The 19366-nt window shown below is 45.3% G+C and overlaps 2 protein-coding genes across 6 annotated transcripts in view; one reads left to right on the forward strand and one right to left on the reverse strand.

Annotated features, from left to right (window-relative positions):
- The window catches only part of LOC123996958 (breast cancer anti-estrogen resistance protein 3-like), an 84797-nt gene extending 77852 nt beyond the window's left edge, over window positions 1-6945 (forward strand). For all 3 annotated transcript variants that reach the window (XM_046300845.1, XM_046300846.1, XM_046300848.1), the window contains 8 exons: window positions 2229-2674; window positions 3246-3346; window positions 3691-4496; window positions 5129-5244; window positions 5352-5523; window positions 5666-5777; window positions 5862-6068; window positions 6265-6945. In XM_046300845.1, the coding sequence (XP_046156801.1) occupies window positions 2229-2674; window positions 3246-3346; window positions 3691-4496; window positions 5129-5244; window positions 5352-5523; window positions 5666-5777; window positions 5862-6068; window positions 6265-6440 (2136 nt within the window). In that variant the 3' untranslated portion in view covers window positions 6441-6945. The remainder of the gene's footprint in view (window positions 1-2228; window positions 2675-3245; window positions 3347-3690; window positions 4497-5128; window positions 5245-5351; window positions 5524-5665; window positions 5778-5861; window positions 6069-6264) is intronic.
- Window positions 6946-9337: 2392 nt separating this feature from the next.
- LOC123996960 (formin-binding protein 1-like) overlaps window positions 9338-19366 on the reverse strand; it is a 45563-nt gene continuing 35534 nt past the window's right edge. For 2 of the 3 annotated variants that reach the window (XM_046300849.1, XM_046300850.1), the window contains 5 exons: window positions 17616-17725; window positions 17352-17484; window positions 15096-15190; window positions 12651-12814; window positions 9338-12436 (listed from right to left, as the gene is read on the reverse strand). In XM_046300849.1, the coding sequence (XP_046156805.1) occupies window positions 12258-12436; window positions 12651-12814; window positions 15096-15190; window positions 17352-17484; window positions 17616-17725 (681 nt within the window). In that variant the 3' untranslated portion in view covers window positions 9338-12257. The remainder of the gene's footprint in view (window positions 12437-12650; window positions 12815-15095; window positions 15191-17351; window positions 17485-17615; window positions 17726-19366) is intronic. The other variant, XM_046300851.1, reaches the window with a different exon arrangement.

The following is a 19366-nucleotide window of genomic DNA, read 5'->3' on the forward strand; positions in this document are numbered from 1 at the left end:
TGTACACAGAGCAGATTCATTCTCTGGCAGCTTGTCTGAAACTGGTTGAGCCAGATCAGAATCAGACAAATAAGGACAAGTCAACAACAGAGATAAGTATTTATCTTGTCTGGTCCGTTCTACAGCACTGGCTGTATTGAATCCATGGTGTGAGGCTGTCAGTTTGACGTGTTGTGGCTGAATGAGGCAATTGAAATGGACTTAATTTCAACCTTGTGCTTTCATCATTATCTCACTAAGAGCTTGTCACTGAGAACTTGTCAGTGAGAACAGAGTGGCCCTGATACATACACACACTGCATCTGTGTGTGTACATACTGTAGTACTGAGAGCTCAGACCGCAGAGCTCTTTCCATGAACCTCAGCTTCAGTGAGGATGCTCAGTCTGTCTCTCAGCACACACACAGGTCTTAATCAGATGACATGACACCATTTATTAATGACATCTTATCTTATGGCCTTCTGCTGGTTCACTGATCTGGCACTGACCACGCCTCTATAATTCTCACCACGGGCTAGCTGCACACGGTACGTTACACACTGTCATGTTTACCCACAAGACTGTGCGTCTTCTCAACAAGAACTAGTAAGACCAGCTCAGTCCACTCCCATTCTACCATTAGACAATACACATCAGCAGCTTCAGGTGATTGAGGAAGTTTCTCTCCATGCCAGTGCATCGAGGATAGTAAATTTCACAACAAAATGAATTCTCAACAGATGTCTATTAGAAATATATAAACAAGATTGCATGGCTAATGGATTTAACATGTATCTTAATATAAATTAGCAGTTTAATGAGGTATAAATCAAATGACTTTCAATGCGTCAGACTGGCTTTATAAACCCAAAGCATTGCCTTTGTGTGTAAAATAACAGATGGGACCCTGAATAAGAAATTTAACTCTTTTGAGCTTGTCCTTGCAGTTGTGACAGGGTGGCATAAGACTGGTACACACACACACACACACACCACACACACACACACACACACACACACACACACACACACACACACACACACACACACACACACACACACACACACACACACACACACACACACACACACACACACACACACACACACACAGTGCTCAGTTTTACGGCTCAGCCAGCACCTCCTCAGTAGGACAGAGACTTTATGTAAGGATACTGAAAAACAGCATTCATGCTGCTAAGTGATCCTAATCAGGTTTCAAGCTCCTTCCTGGTGTCACTGCGGCCCCATTGTGAAGAGGGCCTTTAAAAAGTCTAATTAGAAACCCTTAACCTTCCAACTCATGATTATATAAACATAAATACTTAGTTCAATACTAAGCTAATTAAATAGTAAGGTAATTAAATGTTTGGAGGAATGACATAAGTGGTGGAGTGGAGTGTGGACACATTTGTTTTGAAATTGTATTATTTAACAAAATATTATTCAGACATTTTCAAAAACCAAACAGGTGGCCTCCTGTGTGACGTGGCAGTCTGAGTCACTGCATCACCGTCACTACGGACCGGGTTCAACCGGCCGTGACCAGGAGTCCCATAGGGTGGCGCACAATTGGCCCAGCATCGCCCGGGTTAGAGGAGGGTTTGGCTGGGGGGGCTTTCCCTGGCTCATCGCGTTCTAGCAACTCCTGGTGGTGGGCAGGGCACCTGCAGGCTGACTTCGGTCATCAGTTGAACGGTGTTTCCTCTGACACGTTGGTGCAGCTGGCTTCCGGGTTAAGCGGGCAGGTGTTAAGAAGATGAATTAGGCGGGTCATGTTTGGGAGGATGCATGACTCGACCTTCGCCTCTCCAAAGCCCGTTGGATGATTATATGACTATAATGATGATATATGATATTATATGATTATAAAGCTCAAGAGTGTGGACCAATGTATGAGAGTTTCTACACAACACTGGGGGCTTGGACACTGGACCCTTCTGACTATGAGTTCCTGTTTGGCTTGGTGTGGCCTGGGCTCAGAGAGCATGCTGGGAGGTATCAGGATGTTACAGTACAGTAACAGTAGTCCTAGAGAAAACATTCAGTGAGCCAAGCAGGTTAATGAGGCCATTCAGTGAGAGGGACGAGAACACCTGTCGCCACAAATCCAACAAGTGTGACAAAAGGAAAACACAGTTCCAACTGTGTGATATTGAAAATACAGCCATTTGTATGAGCTATACAGTATGCCTGTGTGTATGTGTCTCTGTCTATATGTGCTCAACACGTGTCCTCTGGTGTCCAGGTGGCAGAGAACCTGATCCAGAGAGACGGGGACTTCCTGATCCGGGACTCTCTGTCCAGCCCTGGGAACTACGTCCTGACCTGCCAGTGGAAGAACAGCCCGCAGCACTTCAAGATCAATAAGATGGTGGTGGCCATGAACGAGGCCTACTCTCGGGTGCAGTACCTGTTTGAGAAGGAGGGCTTCGACAGCGTGCCTGCCCTGGTGCGCTACTACGTGGGAAACAGGAAGCCAGTGACGGAGGTGGTGGGAGCCATCATCTTCCAGCCCATCAACAGGGCCTTGCCCCTGCGCTGCCTAGAGGAGAAGTATGGGGTGGCCTGTGTCCGTGTGGAGACCGGTCTGACCCTGCCCGAGAGGAAGAGCCAGACCTCCAAACGCCTGAGCCTCAACATCATGAACGGACATACCCAGGACCAAAGCCTTGGACGGGGGAACCTGCTTAGGTTAGTAGGCTATCTAAGGAGGTTCAGGGTTGTCTGCTCTTGACATGGTGAATTGCCAGTGTGTTACAATGGTACAATGGAGATGCTTTCCTGCAGTTGATTTATTACGACATTAAAGTTCATTTTATTCTCCTCTGCACCCAGGAGCTTATATAGACACTGTACATTCCGTCATACAGGGGTCACTCCAAATGGAATTTGATCTGTATAATGTTCATGTATAGCCTGCCATGCAAACAACACATGTGCACTCAAAATTTGTCACACTAATGTGGGAGTCACAGAGATAAGTATACATATACAATAAACCATTACTGAGGCAAAGTAAGTAAGGAGTGATGTTTAGCCTGGATGGAGAATACCAACCTCTGAGCACAATGCCAAGGCAAACCAGGATAAAAAATAACCCCTCAAATTACCCAGTACCATTTTACATAAACACTGCGTCAATGTATCAGGTTTCAGTAGGGGTTAGTGGTGTGGTGTGCCCAGTGGACGTGCCTCTGTTGGTAGCTAAAGGGCTCAGTCCAATTGACCTCTCGCTCTCTCTCTCTTTCTTTCTGTCCATCAGGAACAAAGACAAGTGTGGAAGCCAGCCGGCGTGTCTGAACCACGTTCAGGAGAGAAGGTTGCCTCTCAAAACCCACCAGTCAGAGAGCTTTCTTCCTCTAGGTAGGTTCTCTCTCTCTCTCTCTCTCTCTCTCTCTCTCTCTCTCTCTCTCTCTCTCTCTCTCTCTCTCTCTCTCTCTCTCTCTCTCTCTCTCTCTCTCTCTCTCTCTCTCTCTCTCTCTCTCTCTCTCTCTCTCTCTCTCTCTCTCTCTCTCTCTCTCTCTCTCTCTCTCTCTCTCTCTCTCTCTCTCTCTCTCTCTCTCTCTCATCCTGTTGTCAGAGGATTTACAGCCCCGACAAGCCTTCAAAACCTTGCTTTGTACCCTCAACACAGACATGGCTCTAGCTGTATGTACTAGGCTGCAGTGTGCAGGTTCAGGTAATGATGGTCCCCTCTCACTCCCCAGGCTCCAGGCCCCAGCCCCAGTCCCAGCTGATGGAGCATCAGCCTCGGTCCCAGTCTCCAGTGTTCAGGACGGGCAGTGAGCCGGCCCTCAGTCCCACTGTGCCAAGGAGGATGGCCTTTGAGACCCAGGCCGGAGAGGCCATCCGGGGCTCAGAAAGCCAGCTCTGCCCCAAGCCGCCCCCCAAGCCCAGCAAGGTGCCTGCCATGAGGATACCCCACTCCCCACACCTGCAACCCCTGGCCCCTCTGGCCAGCCCAGCCCCAGGTCCCCCTGTTCCCCCACTGAAGCCCAAGAAGCAGCATCTGACCCAGGCTCTCCAGTCTCCCCAGCTCCGCAGCCCGGAGGTGAACTACTTTGAGCTGAGCCCCTGCAGCCCAGCGGATTGGGACAGGCTCCAGGCTCCAGGCTTGGGCCTCCAGCCTAACAACAACAACAATATCAACAGCTACGTAGAGAGGCTGAGGACAGAGGAGAATGAGAAGAGCAGCCATGGCTCCAAACTGGACCGCAGCTCCTACCACCATGCCATCGAAGCCCTGGAGAATGGCAGCGAAGAGGAGGAGGTGGAACAAGAGAGGAAAGGAGAGCTGGATGAGATAGAGAAGACAGGGGAGGAGAAAGAGAGGAGCTTCCGGCGGCCTGTGTGGGAGACCGCGTCTACGTTCCGGCCGGGGGAGTTTGAATCCAGGCTACTGCCTGCGGAGAACAAACCCCTGGAGATGAGTGTGCTGAAGAGAGCCAAAGAACTGCTCGTTCAGAAAGACCACCACATCATTGCCAAGCACATCCTCATGGCAGACTGCCAGGTACTGCACTGTCCCACTACACCATACCCAGGTTACCCACAGGACATTCTCTACCGCACTAGGCCTACTGTATGTCTGAGCACTCAGGGCTGAATCCCAACTTGAGATCATAAAAGAAATGTCAGTGTACATCATTAATGAACATGAATGGGAGATTTTCAGGACAGTTTGTGTTTGCGTGATACATGTCTTATTCTTCAGCAGCATCTAATTTAGGGGCTGGACAGTCAGGCTCACAGAGGGCATCAGAGACGACTGGCATTTCATTCATTTCCTCTCGTTGGTATTTTGCATTTCACAGACAGTCAGGTGCCTTATGTCTGTCTGGGAGTGGTACACTACACAAAGGGCCAAATGAAACCAGTAAATGTTATTTAGTTAGATGCACCAAAAATGCTCTGTAGCCAAACCCATGACTGGGTGTCTAGTCTTGAGGGAAACATCTTTATGTGTTGTTAAAAACAGCTATGGCACAACGTTATGCAAGGTGGCTGTGGAATTCAATAAAGATGTCTCGTTTAATTCAGTCAGAAGGAACTCATAATCAATGATAGAATTTCCCCAAACGTGACCATTCTAAAACACTTCCATCCTCCTATAGCTCAACTAAAAAATGGTTATGTACCTGACAGGTTGCTAGGGTACTTGGTGTCTCTGAGGAGGTGAAAGGTCAAATGGGTGTGTCCTCTGGTCTGGAGCTGGTGACCTTACCCCACGGCAGGCAGCTGCGTCGAGACCTGATGGAAAGGTAAACACACATACACACCCAAACCCACCTGACACACGCCTCAGGTGATAGGAACCCACATGTAGACACAAGGCACTCATGACTGAACTCTCCGTTGTGTAACTCAGGCACCACACCATGGCCATCGGGGTTGCCGTGGACATCCTGGGCTGCACAGGAAGTCTGGAGGAGCGAACCGCCACGCTGAACCGCATTATCATGGTGGCTCTAGAACTGAAGGACTCCATGGGGGACCTGTACGCCTTCTCCTCCATCATGAAAGCACTGGACATGCCTCAGGTACCCCACTCAATACAGCCAGACATGGTCCCCCAACCCCACCACGTGTTCTGAGATGACTATTTAAAGGCAGATGTCCCTAGGGATATTGTGATTGTGCTGTTTGTTTCCTAACATACCGTATGTATGCCCTTGAGCACAGATCACACGATTAGACGACACCTGGACCATGCTGAGGAGGAAATACACTCAGACTGCCATCATATACGAGAAGTCTCTCAAGCCCTTTTACAAGGGCCTGTATGAAGGAACAGGTAAGCACTTCAATAGAGCCTCCTTGGTGCTCTCACTGAGCTTAAGTGCAATTGTAGTCTCTGACCGTGTCCCTGTGTGTGTAGTGGACATGCCCCTGACTGGCACCACGGTGCCCCTACTAATGCCCCTGCTCATCTTGATGGAGCGCCCGGCGGTGGCGTTCGAGGGCATGGAACTGTGGGAGAGCAACGACCAGGGCTGTGAGATCATGCTGCGTCACCTAGAGGAGGCCCGCAGCGTGGCACACAATGCTGACTCATACACCGCCAACACTGAACACGTCCTGAAAGGTAATACACTTCACACCTTCTGCTAGATAGTGCTCACAGCTGTTAACATTATTTGTTAAACAAATGCTCTTGTCCAAAATGTCACAGCTTTTCTTATAGTGCCCGAGATTGCTTAAGACACTATAACAGATGCATGACAAAGCTGGTATGATGTGCTACAAGGCTAACGATAATGTATTCCTCTTTCTGTGTGCAGACTTCCAGGCTGACGAGGACCTGCTGGAGATCTTTAAAACAGACTTTCAGCTGCGTCTGCTGTGGGGCAGCAGAGGGGCGGCCGTTAACCAGACGGAGAGATACGACAAGTTCACACTCATCCTAACTGCTTTGTCCAGAAAGCTGGAGCCAGCGGTCAAACACACAGAACTCTAAACCGAGCCTGTAGTAAACAGACTGTATTAGTGAACACTGGTGGGTTGTAAAAGGACCTAAAGGCTGGTTAAGAGAGAGGACAAACTGTGCCCTGTATTAACTGGGGATGAGGAAGATGGTGGCGAGACTACTGTGATTTCCCAACCTGTCCAATGGAGGGAGAGTGTCTGAGATCCAGTTGGAACTCTTCCCTGGCAGTGGCAGGATATTGAGTGTGTTCTTATGAAGGGGAAATATTTCCCTCAGTAACACAGGAGGGGGGTAGCCTGGTCCAAGATCTGCTTGTGCTCCTGCCTACTCCATTGCTGTCATTGTCAAGCCAATGGAATGACAATGAGTGAAAGGGAGTTGGCATGATAGCAAAAACAGATCTACACCATATACATTGAGTGTACAAAACATTAAGGACACCTGCTCTTTCCATGACAGACGAACCATGTGAATCCAGGTGAAAGCTATGATCGCTTATTGATGTCACTTCAACCAGTGTAGATGAAGGGGAGGAGACAGGTTCAAGGATTTTTAAGCCTCAAGACATGGATTGTGTAGGTGTGCTATTCAGAGGGTTAATGGGCAAGACAAAAGATTTAAGTGCCTTTGAACAGGGTATTAGGTGCCATGCGCACCGGTTTGTGTGTGTCAAGAACTGAAGCTCTGCTGGGTTTTTCACGCTTTTTCAGTTTCCCGTGTGCATCAAGAATGGTCCACCACCCAAAGGACATCCAGCCAACTTGACACAACTGTGGAAAACATTGGAGTCGACATGGGCCAGCATCCTTGTGGAACACTCTCGACACCTTGTAGAGTCCTGATGAATTGAGGCTGTTTTGAGGGCGAAAGGGGGGTGCAGCTCAATGTAAGGCAGGTGTTCCAAATGTTTTCTACGCTCAGTGTATGTGCAGCGGTAGTCATCCTAGTGGATGTGGCAGAGAGGAGAACACACTGACCGCACTGAGACCAAGAGGAGGACCCGAGAAGACTTTCTGAAAGAAATGGGTGTATGAATGTATCACTAAAGTAGGGACTGACCCTTGTTATAAGGGTTCAACAAATGACAAGAGGACATGAAATGATGAAACAGAAGTAAAGGACGACGTTTGGTCGCTATACAAGAGGCAGTTACCGTATATGGTCTAAAATACTATGGAATATATACTGCGTGTACATTAACTAGTTCTTCAACTGTCTGCTTCATGTTTAATGTTCCTCAGATGTCGCGGTACACGAGTTCATCTGGATAATCCTGAATGGTAAAAGGTGTACATATTTAATGTGAGCATGTGAATGCTAGACAGTGTAATATATTTCCCTCTTAAATATTATTGACCTGTAAATAGCTGTTGTGGCAAGAAATAGACAAAGAAATGACATGCAGGTGTCTGAGTAACAACTTCAAAACACATATATACACGTTTCAACATACGTATTGTGATTTAAAATAGGAAAGTCAGTTAAGAACAAATTCTTATTTAAAATGACGGCTTACCAAAAAGGCCTCATGAGGGGACGGGGACTGGGATTAAAAATATAGACCAAAACACACATCACGATGAGACAACACAACACTACATTAAGAGACAAAACACTACCTAAGACAAAACAGGCCAGACCTAAGACAACATGCCAGCAGCACAAAAACATGGTACAAACATTATTGGGCAGACAAAAGCACAAAAACACGGTACAAACATTATTAGGCAGACAAAAGCACAAACATGGTACAAACATTATTAGGCAGACAAAAGCACAAAAACATGGTACAAACATTATTAGGCAGACAAAAGCACAAAAACATGGTACAAACATTAGGCAGACAAAAGCACAAAGGGCAAGAAGGTAGACAAAAGTTTTCAGTCACAGCGAACTGAAAAGACGAGTGACCCAGGGATGTGTGTGCTTTTGGGACCTTTTACTGACAAGAATGGGTGTTGTATGTAGAGGATGAGGGCTGCAGTAGATGTCTCGGATCGGGGGGAGTGAAGCCTAAGAGGGTTTTATAAAGAAGCATCAACCAGAGGGTTTTGCGACAGGTATACAGAGATGTTAATGAAGTCTTCAAAAATATGCCAATGTTTGTTCATGTGTTTGTTTATTAGAACAATTTGAGAGAACAGATTTTTTTCCCACACAAAGTGTCTCACAACATTAAAAGTAAAAAGATGTGCACAACATGAAGAAATAGAAGTACTGCAATTGGTTATTACAATATATGTTAAAATAAGACAACAGCGACATTCTCATATCTACTTTTCTGTCATTAGATGAATTTGCCACCATAAGCGTGAATATTACTGAGTCTTAAAACTTATTGTTAAGTTTTGCATAATGATCAGAACTACAGCATAACGGATACGATTTAGCTCAGTTTCAGTCCAAAATGAAAATCCCTTCATGGCATAACATTTGGTTAAGGATGCTAGTGAGAAACCTACATATCCATCATCAAAAAGTGTCATCACTGAAGGCCACTTGCACTGTGGTGCCAACAATTCGGTCCAGCACCGTTTTAGGCAATTAGAGACAAGCGTGTCAAAATCCTTGTTATTACTGATGGAGGATAGCCAGACACACACTGCAGACATGAATGGGTTAACGCACTTCATATTAAAAAACAACTACTTACACATTAACAAATTAAACCTTGACGTCCTCTTCTGATTTTGATCAACAATTACATGTCCATCAGGGATTTAACCAGTATTATTATATCGGTTGATATTGGAGAGTAGGGTCAAGGGTCAATACATGAATAGGCCTACAATAGAGGCAGGTAGCCAATATACAGCGCTTAAATATTTGCTGTGAACTCCAGATATGTTGAGTCAAGCATGTACCTTCATGCTCCTCGGTAAGCCACTCAAAGGAATGTCACTGAAACAAAGGGAAGGACTCCCCCAGTTCTGATTTCTTCTGATAACATACACCAGTTCAACAAAAGAGGAGTGAACATTCAAATGAGCTCATCCAGGCAACGGAATGACATGATGAAACTAAACAGAATCGCAGGGTGTATATAACCTGCGCTGTTCCATTTTAAACAGCATTATCTGTGTTAGTTAGTGCACATTCATCAAGGAAGAAGATCTGTTCCTCCATTGGATGTCTAAGACCTAGGGTTGTCTCTAGGAAGTTGAGATGCAGTTCAAGTAAGATGAACATATGGTATAACTTTCACAGCTTTAAGTAATTATTAGGAACTAAATCACTGATCGTATTAGCATTTCAAAGTGGGACCACCAAATTAACTGCAAAAAAGGGGAATATTATATCCTGGCAGGGTATAACCCTGTGTCAGTCTGATAAAAGCTACATCTTTTCTTTGTTTTAAGCAACATGGGTGATCATAGTGATCTCTCACCATGTCAATTATGTTCATATGAATTAAAGGGAATCATGCAAGTTAGATTCACTTCCAAATTAATTAAATAAAAAATGGTTAGGACTAGGAGTATCAAAAGCAGTAAATTCCTATATTTTGTGGTAGTTCTGAACTCTACACCTATAATAACAGTGGTCACAGCTGTCTCACTTTACATTTGTACAAAAGGTAGCATACAGAGTCCATTTCATTCATTCATTCAATCATTGATATTTCATTAAAAATGCTATAGGGCAAAAGTGCATCATATCCCTATTCACAAGGATGTTCTGACAAACAATGCATGGTTACTATGAGCTAACGGTACGACTGATTAAAACCCTATAAAAAGTCACCATAAAAACACATTCAGTATGAAATAAAAGAGATGTTAATACAATTCAGTAATACAATTAACTACATATATACATACAGGTATATGTATACATATGTTAATATATGTATCATCACAATCAGAAATATAATATGCACTTGAAAGAGGAACGTTAAGGTAATGCAACACTCATTCGTGTGGAGATGGCAGCACACCGAGGCCCCAGGATGCTCCACGGAGACAGAGGAGAAGAGACGTGGCGGTCAGGCCCAAGAGCAGCACCACAGCAAGCCAGCGTAGACCGAGTCGGTTGGAGTCCTCGTGTGCAGCAGAGAGTAATGGAAGAGCACTCAGTGGGTCCATCCTCACTCTCAGATATTATTAAGGAAAATAATGCATGGAGTGTTGTTGTTGGATGGCCTTTGTAGTTTGTTTTAGCTCAGCCTCCAGGTTTCCTGGCCTGAGCCCGAGTTCCTGTGTGGTGACTGACTGGTGAGGGAGGAAGGCCCTCTGCTGGTGTGCTGATGTCACTGCACTACCCCACCAGCCTTCCTCTTGTCTGGTGCTGGTGCAGGGAGGAGTGAGGAGGGGGTAGTGTGATGGGCAAGCCGGCTGTCTGTGACTAGAGTAGTCCTACACTGACCTGAGTGACTGAATGCGGTGCCACGAGTTACTGAACAACACCATGACAGAGATGACATTCAACACACACACACACTAGCACGATGAGAACAATTCCATCAACACAGTTGGAACAAAAACAAGGCACACAAAAAAACTAAACGTGGAAGAATGAAGAAGACATACAGGAAGATTAGAAGTGAATGAATGGGCGGTGGGAGCGACCACAGAGTTACATCCGAGAAGCTGCATTCATCATGGCCAGTCCTGTATGAAGGAATGACAGTTCATGTTACAGACATGCTGAAGCGCGTTAAGGTAAGGCGACCACAGGAGAGTGGCACAGTCAGGCAGGCATTCCCAACAATAGAATGACAATGCAACAACAAGACAGGATGTTAGTGCTGGACGTTATCTGAGGAGCAGAAATACAGAGGTGAGTAGTAGTGTAGTTCTCTCATTATAAATGATGATGTTGTAAGCTGCTAGCTCTAAGACCCCTCCCCGGTCCCAGATTCTGCTGTTATGCTGCAGTTGAATGGTTACTCTGTGCTGTGTCTAGGCAGACACAGTCTAGGAAGAATGCTCCCCAACCTACAGAGGCATAGCTACTATCCCAAGAGTCTCTGCTGCTATGGAATCATGTTAATGGCCATGGACGTGTGCATGCAAACATGCAACCTGCCAAGCCTTTCCCCTCCCCTGTTCTGCCCGCCCAGAACAGACTCAGCATGTACCCTCCACCAAAGACCTCACCACACTGCTCCCCTCAGGAATCTGCAGTCCAATAGGAGAGAGAGAGAGGAGAGGAGTTACTGTACCGACCCGGCTACAGAGCATCGACACCTGCCACAACCCACAGCACTAGGACAGAGACAGTACAACTACTCCTCTGAGTGTAATATAGTCCTGACCACCAGAGGGTGCCATTGTTGTGACACACACAAAGAGAGACAAAGTGTATGATTCTCTTAAAGAGTAGTACCGTAGTGGGAGGCATAAGTCATATAGGCACAAAACAGGCCAACTCCATTCCTGTCTTAAATAGGTGGAGCAGATCACTTCACATATGAGACTCACAACAGATGGCTGATAACACATATAAGACCATACAAAAGTAAAACAGGTACGTTTCTTTTTCTATTTTCTAAATAAGAACCAGTAGAGCATGACAACATCTCCTTCTAAAAACAAAAGACACATGAACTAAAAACAAACATAACACAAATCACTTCTGAAATATTAAATACAATCTGCCTTAAGTGGGGGAGGAGTCCCCTTGCCACAGAGCGTGGCTATGGATACATCCTCATACAGACACACATGGCTTAATTCATTGATACAGAGCTCCTGTACAGGGAGGTCACTACACTACCAGGATGTCTGTTGTGTTTGTTTGTCGTGAGCTCACACAGTGAACAAAGAAGAGGGGCTGCTGTTCTGACCAGCAATCCCCAGAGGAGGAAGAGGGCATATGATATAGGAGTCCATGCAGGTGGTCAGATCAGATGTAGGTGACTGCACCTTTGCTGTTCTTCTCCATGGCGATCTCCACGTAGGACGTGGGCACATAGCCCTCCTCTCCGCTCTGCTTCCTGGCTCGCGTCCAGCCGTCACCCTTGTCCTCCTCGATGATGTACAGCACCTCGTTCTCCTTCATCAACAACGTACCCTCGTTCTGACCTGGGGGTCAACAGCACAACACAACAGAGGCATACTGTTTGCACACAGGGAAAGAATCACACTGTACAGGAATAGCACATATCACATTTCATATTCACATTCACGCAAATACTAAATACTGCTCCACTAGTCAGAACGCCCACCACTATTACTGTCACTACACACAGTGAGCCAGTGAAATGCGGAGAGCATCACTGGCTCTGCTGTGCTGTACCGTTAAAGGAGTAGATTGCTTTGCAGTGGCCAATGACAGGGAGCGGGTCGTCATCGTCAAACTCATCATCAAACTCGTCTGGCTGGTGGGCCTGCCGGGGGTCTGGCTGGTGAGGGGGGCTGCGGTGCTCCTGGTTGGGGACGTCGGTGTAACTGCCCTCAGGGCTGGATGAAGAGAGGAGAAGAGAGGGTGAAGGGAAGGATGAGAGAGAGAGTCAGTTCCATCTCAGCCACTCAGGTTTAGATGGGTGAACTCATGATAACCCTGAAGAAGGCACTATGATGCCAAAACGTTGGTGGTTTACCCAATAAATTACAGGAAGATTATAAACTGAGTACCAAACATTAGAAACACTTTCCTAATATTGAGTTGCACCCCCCTTTGCCCCCAGAACAGCCTAAATTCATCAGGCATGGATTACAAAGGGGTTAAAGGGTTCAACAGGGCCAGATGTCCTTTGGGTGGTGGACCATTCTTGATACAGACAGGAAACGGTTGAGTGTGAAAAACCCAGTAGCGTTGCATTTCTTGACACGCTATAACCAGTGTCACGACGTGGCCTTTTGAGGGTGTATACCGTGGCTCCTACCTTCTCTCTCACTCTCCCCACCACAAGTTTTATGACTTTAAGACAGGTCATAAATACCTGGTAGAAAGAGCTTCTCTTCGTTGAAAACTCCTAATCCCCAAAATGGGAGAACTAAACAATATTGATATTTTTGAGAATGTGGGAATTGTCCGGGGACACTAAAGGGATAGTCATGCTGAGTGTGTTTCATTTGGTGATCTCATGAAGGACAGGAAACACAAATAACTGTATCTCTTAAAAGTGTACATTGCCCAGCTGTCAGGTTTATATCTAAATATTGTGAAACGTATGTGATTAAACATAAAACTATTTGTGAAAAGATGTAGTGTGATGTTAACCTTCTAAATGAGAAAATTTTCATGTAAAAAGTTAACCAGGTCAGTAAGCAGGCCCACGTGAGCATAGACATTATGTCGGCGTCATGGATCGCCCTTTTCTCTGAAGTGTATAAAACCCATTCCTACGAAACATACATTAAGTAAGAGAACGCCGGGACAGAGTCCCCACGTTGGAATGGCTACAATTCTATAGGCCACAGAGACCATACAGCTGTAGTTTTGGCTACAAGGCTGGAAATAGTTAAACTCTTTAGACTATCGATCACTACAGAATAAGAGCAAATTCTAGACGACACAAATTACTAGTCTGCAGCTAGAAATACCGACAACCTCCGAAGCATCTATCCTATGAGAACATTTCCAAATGGTACTCTGAAGTATCCATTCCAACCAACTACAATACAGAGACTGATGAACTCTACAGGACGATTGAGGATTTCAAAAGAGAAAACAACAATGACATACGGGCGTAAATATATACATTGTAATTATTCTCGAATGAGCGGCCGTTCACGTGCAAAGGAAAAGCATTTCAATGAATATAATTAGACTGTGTAGTGAATCCATTTAGTCTTTCCTTCTCTCTCAGTCCCCATCCCTTTCCTTTGTCTACCAAGCCGTCATATCGGCTTAGCCCAATAAGGACTTTTCTATCATTGTTAGTAACCAATATCTACTGTTTGTTTGTCATGTAATTATGTGTGATTATTTAATTATTTATTTATTTACTAAGCCAATTTGTATATCGCTATATCGTGATTTTGGCTAGGGTTTGTGCAGATATCCAAGGGTTTGATGAGAATTGATGAAAACAGATTCATTAATAGAAGACTAGTTGATCAGATATTAAAATATCTGAAGAGTTCTATTCGGAAAATTATAACGTTGTAATAAACATTTTCAGTGGTGCCCCGACTTCCTAGTTAATGTTTACATGATTAGTTTAATCACGTAATAATTCAAGCTAGAGAACTGATTTGACATAGATAAATTAATGATAGTCCAGACATGACCCCAGTGTGCCTTACACCTACTGCCACACCCTGTTCAAAAGGCACTTAAATGAATCTTGTCCATTTACCCTTTTAATGGCACACATACACAATCCATGTCTTGATTGTCTCAAGGTTGAAAAATCCTTCTTTAACATGTCTCCTCCCCTTCTTCTACACTGATATAAGCGGATTTAACAGGTACCTCTACTAACCTTTTTGAGTGTGTGCCAGCTCAAGTTTTTCACCGAACTCTCGGTGAGTTGCAAGCTGTATGATTCTGCTCCAGTCAGTCTGTGACTGAGTCATGTTCCTTTACAGAAAATGATTACGACACCACCCATGATAAGTATTCTAAGACAGACATAACTAGAATGTGTGCCATTCTATATCTATACAAAGACATCTGGTGAATGTGGATTTTTTTAACACTATGGCCCATGGGCACCCGTTTCACTACAATGACTCCCTCTACTACGCATGATAGGATCTATACCAGTCCTCGTGTGTTTGTGTGCCCTCTGACCTCTCTCTGCCGTGGGGGGCGTGATGGTTGACATCAGCACTGGGTCTTCGGTCTCCTCTGGTGCTCACTTTCCCCTCCACCTCCGACAGCCAGCTCTGAGCATGAGAGAGAGGAAATTAACAGCGGGAGAATCAGTCATATAACAGTCATACTGCTGTTCACAACCCCACGGTGGATACACTCATTCCTGTCCTTGATATGCCATCATTCAGCCAGTCTTTCAATATAGTGTAGTAGATGGAACCCCCTGAAGATCCAAGCAGCCATCAGAGCATGTGAACAGAGTGGAGCGGTGAGGAAACCTGCTTGTGCTCATCATTCATGGAGCGGTGCTGGTGCTCATCATTCATGGAGCGGTGCTGGTGCTCATCATTCATGGAGCGGTGCTGGTGCTCATCATTCATGGAGCGGTGCTGGTGCTCATCATTCATGGAGCGGTGCTGGTGCTCATCATTCATGGAGCGGTGCTGGTGCTCATCATTCATGGAGCGGTGCTGGTGCGGTGCTGGTGCTCATCATTCATGGAGCGGTGCTGGTGCTCATCATTCATGGAGCGGTGCTGGTGCTCATCATTCATGGAGCGGTGCTGGTGCTCATCATTCATGGAGCGGTGCTGGTGCTGGTGCTCATCATTCATGGAGCGGTGCTGGTGCTCATCATTCATGGAGCGGTGCTGGTGCTCATCATTCATGGAGCGGTGCTGGTGCTCATCATTCATGGAGCGGTGCTGGTGCTCATCATTCATGGAGCGGTGCTGGTGCTCATCATTCATGGAGCGGTGCTGGTGCTCATCATTCATGGAGCGGTGCTGGTGCTCATCATTCATGGAGCGGTGCTGGTGCTGCTCCACATCCTTTCCAACCGCTCCTCTCACAGAAAAAAAACAAACTTCCGCTCCAAATGTGCTCCATTCATTAAAATCACAATTGAAACAACACCCATCTATCTTTGTGACGACATGGACCTACCATTTGGTTTTGAAGTATTGAAACCAAACCATAAGATTTGAATGAAAAGTATTTGAATAAACATGAAAAGGTGACTGTAGCGCTCATCATTTCAAATAGGCTACATGTCATATTAAAACAGCATAAAAACACTGAACGGGTCCGGAGCAGACAGGTAGCCTTCTTAGGTAGCCTAAGAAGGAAATGTATTATTTAGGCTAGAATATTTCAAGGCTATAGCCTACAAAGGAATACATCTATAAATTGTGCATTTAAGCTGTGACTTACAAAGAATGAAACACAAATTAAACTAAAAGTGCCTTCGGTATAACTGACAGTGCCTTTGATTTTATTTTTAGAAACATGAGTTTGACCAGTATGTGGCTTCAGGCTCATACGATGGTGCCTGGAGAGCAGGCCTGCAGTGGAGAATATCCTCACCGTGCTTGCAGAGCCACTGGGGATGCTAAACACCCTTTTGTCCACTCTTGCCAGGCTAAGCAGAGATGCAGAGTTGCTTTTTTTCCCCTATAGGTAGGTCTAAAGGGTTTTAGGCAAAATCACCCAATCAAAAACAGAAAGCTCCTTGAAATTGGGAATATGCCAGGCCTATTGGGCCAAATTCAATTATGGCCTATTGTATAGACAAGAGAACAAAAATGAACTTTTAAGTGATCTTATTCTTAGTGTATAAATACTTTGCTACAGTGACACAGTTATCTACCCACCTAGTTCCTATCTTTTAACATGTGCACGTAGTAAGTACACCATCATGCTTTTGGGATATGAGTCTTTTCAGATTCCACAATGATTCTTTAGTTCATCGCCACACTCCCTCTCTTGCTCTATCCTCATCTTTGTAAGTCACCTTGATTTTGTGTGTTTTATCAGTTTCTTTATGAAAAGATTTAGCATACTTGATGACAATAGCTAAAGCAAGGGGATAGCAGCGCACAAGTAGACTACAAATGCATGCTGGGACGGGCATGGCCTGAGCTCGTGAAGTGAGCGGTACTGGAGCGGGCGAGAAGGCCGACGCTCCAGCCTTCGGGAATCTAGTTCCGCGCTCCAGTCAAATTGGGCACGCTCCGCTCACATACTGTACTCCGGCAGTCATATCCTGTTCTACTCAGTGTGCTGTTGACAAAGAGAAGCAGTGTATATAGTCATCCCCCAGAGGGGGCTAACTCAGCACTGTAAACCTCAGCCCAATCACCATGTCTCCAGATGTGCTGTGAAGGCTCCCCTCCAGTCCCCTACCCTCTGCTCTCTGGTTGGGGCTCCAGGGCTCTTGGCTGGGAAGACCTACCTCATTCTTGTGGATCTCAGAGCGCAGTTTCTCCATGTTGCACATGGTCTCTGATATCTTGGGCTGGAGACTCTGGGGGTCGCCCATCTGAGGGTTCTTCTCATACACATCCTTCATCTTGTTCAGTGCATCTCTGGATACACAGTCACAATGGGACAACATCGTACACAAACAATTGAAGAAATGGCACTGAAATACTAATGGAGCAGAAACATGGGCAATATATAAGATAGAATGCATCGTTAAAGTGTTCCAATGTCCTACCTTTGGTCCACTTCTTTCTGTAGTTCTTTGCTGAGCTCGTCTATCCGAGCCTGGAGCCTCTTGCGTCTCTGTTCAGGAGGCAGATGGCTGAAGTCCTCCAGTGATGGAGCCTGAAATCACATCAGTATACCGTCTAGTCAAAATGACAGCCAGTCATGGGCTCTAGAAACCTTTTCACAGCAAGAACCAAGAGAATGACAGTAGGAGAGACCAGGGAAAGAATATGTTTGAAAACCTCACTCAAGAACTGTCTGTAACACAAGACATGTGCTATAGAACTCCACTAGATGGGACAAACTAGCTCTGGCAGTGGAGACATCACACCACTGACCACTGTGTTAAAAAAGGCCAATAGGAAAAAAGATCCCAAAAAAAGATTGTCAACGCGTATGTGGCTCATGTAGGTTACCATGGTAACTAAAAGCACAGCATCAAACTATCACAAGGGTGTGGCTATTTTCTGTTTGGAGCAAAGTTACCCAAAAACGTTAAGGACAGAGGTAGGCACAATCTGATGAGCATGTTTAGTGTCTCAATCTGGGTGAAGTTATACTTGCCACAATGTTACATAATCTGTGTTATTTATATTCAGTGATTGAATGATTCTGCACATAATGTGTTGTATCATGTATCAGAAAGGCCATCCTCCAAGGAGAATACACTGTTCTCAAGGTATACCAAAGACGAGTTGACATTTTAAAAGCCCCTTCTAGACGATGCGATGCAATTTAGAGCACAGAGAGAGGGTTGTTTCCAGGAAGTCTGTCTCTTTACTGCAGACACACCATGAATCACCTCAGCCATCCATTAAGGAAATTAAACCAGGTCCTTCAGCCAGAAACCAATGAGACACACAGGGGTGACACACAATCAATGGACCTTGTGTCATTCAGACTGTGTAGCCATCATACAGTATATTGGGTGGCTCATGACGAGGTACAATACAGTTAACCTTCATGTCACATCGACATGTCACCACCACCACTCCATCCATATACCACCTACAGTTTCAATATCGCTTCCTACATTTCACACTAGACACAGACTCAATCATGACATCTGAATCCTGTGATTTCAACATACCCCTGATCCTAACTAGTGAAAAACAACCTGATTAAACATCAGAAAAGAGGTGAGAGAGAGAGAGAGAGAGAGAGAGAGAGAGGTAAATCACTGCAAACCCAAACACACTGACATGCTCTTAGTCTTACCCTTCGTTTAAGACCCCTGAAAGACGCTATCCTGGGTGTGACCGTTCTCATTTCAGACAGACAGAAAACTATGGGGTCACAGGCAAATTTAGGAAATAGAGTGGCTGACGAGGGGCCAGGGGGGGGGGCAACAAAAAAGGGTTGATCAACCTCCCAACTTTCAAAACTTGGAGCATATTGTAATGATTGAACAGAAACTCATGGTGTTGTTTCTATATAAAAGTGATAAACATGTGGTTCAACATATTATCCCACAAAACAAATCTCAGCAGGAGAAACTCCAGTGAAGCAAGATGACATTTGAGAGAACCTCAGGTGTGAGACAAGAATGAACAAGACAAAACAAGAGCAGGCAAATCAGAGGCAATAAGAGCACCAACACCTCCTTACACAGACTAGACAAGTCATCTGAAAATGGCAAGCTGCTCTAACACAAACCCCCCAAAAGTTATAGATTAACAGAGACAATTTGGCCTTTGGTAGGTCAAAGTGTAGTGACGGATGTTATGGAGTAGAAAATGTTAGATCTAGGTGACTGTT

Source organism: Oncorhynchus gorbuscha, linkage group LG15 (assembly GCF_021184085.1).
Source record: "Oncorhynchus gorbuscha isolate QuinsamMale2020 ecotype Even-year linkage group LG15, OgorEven_v1.0, whole genome shotgun sequence".
Classification (NCBI taxonomy): Eukaryota; Metazoa; Chordata; class Actinopteri; order Salmoniformes; family Salmonidae; genus Oncorhynchus; species Oncorhynchus gorbuscha.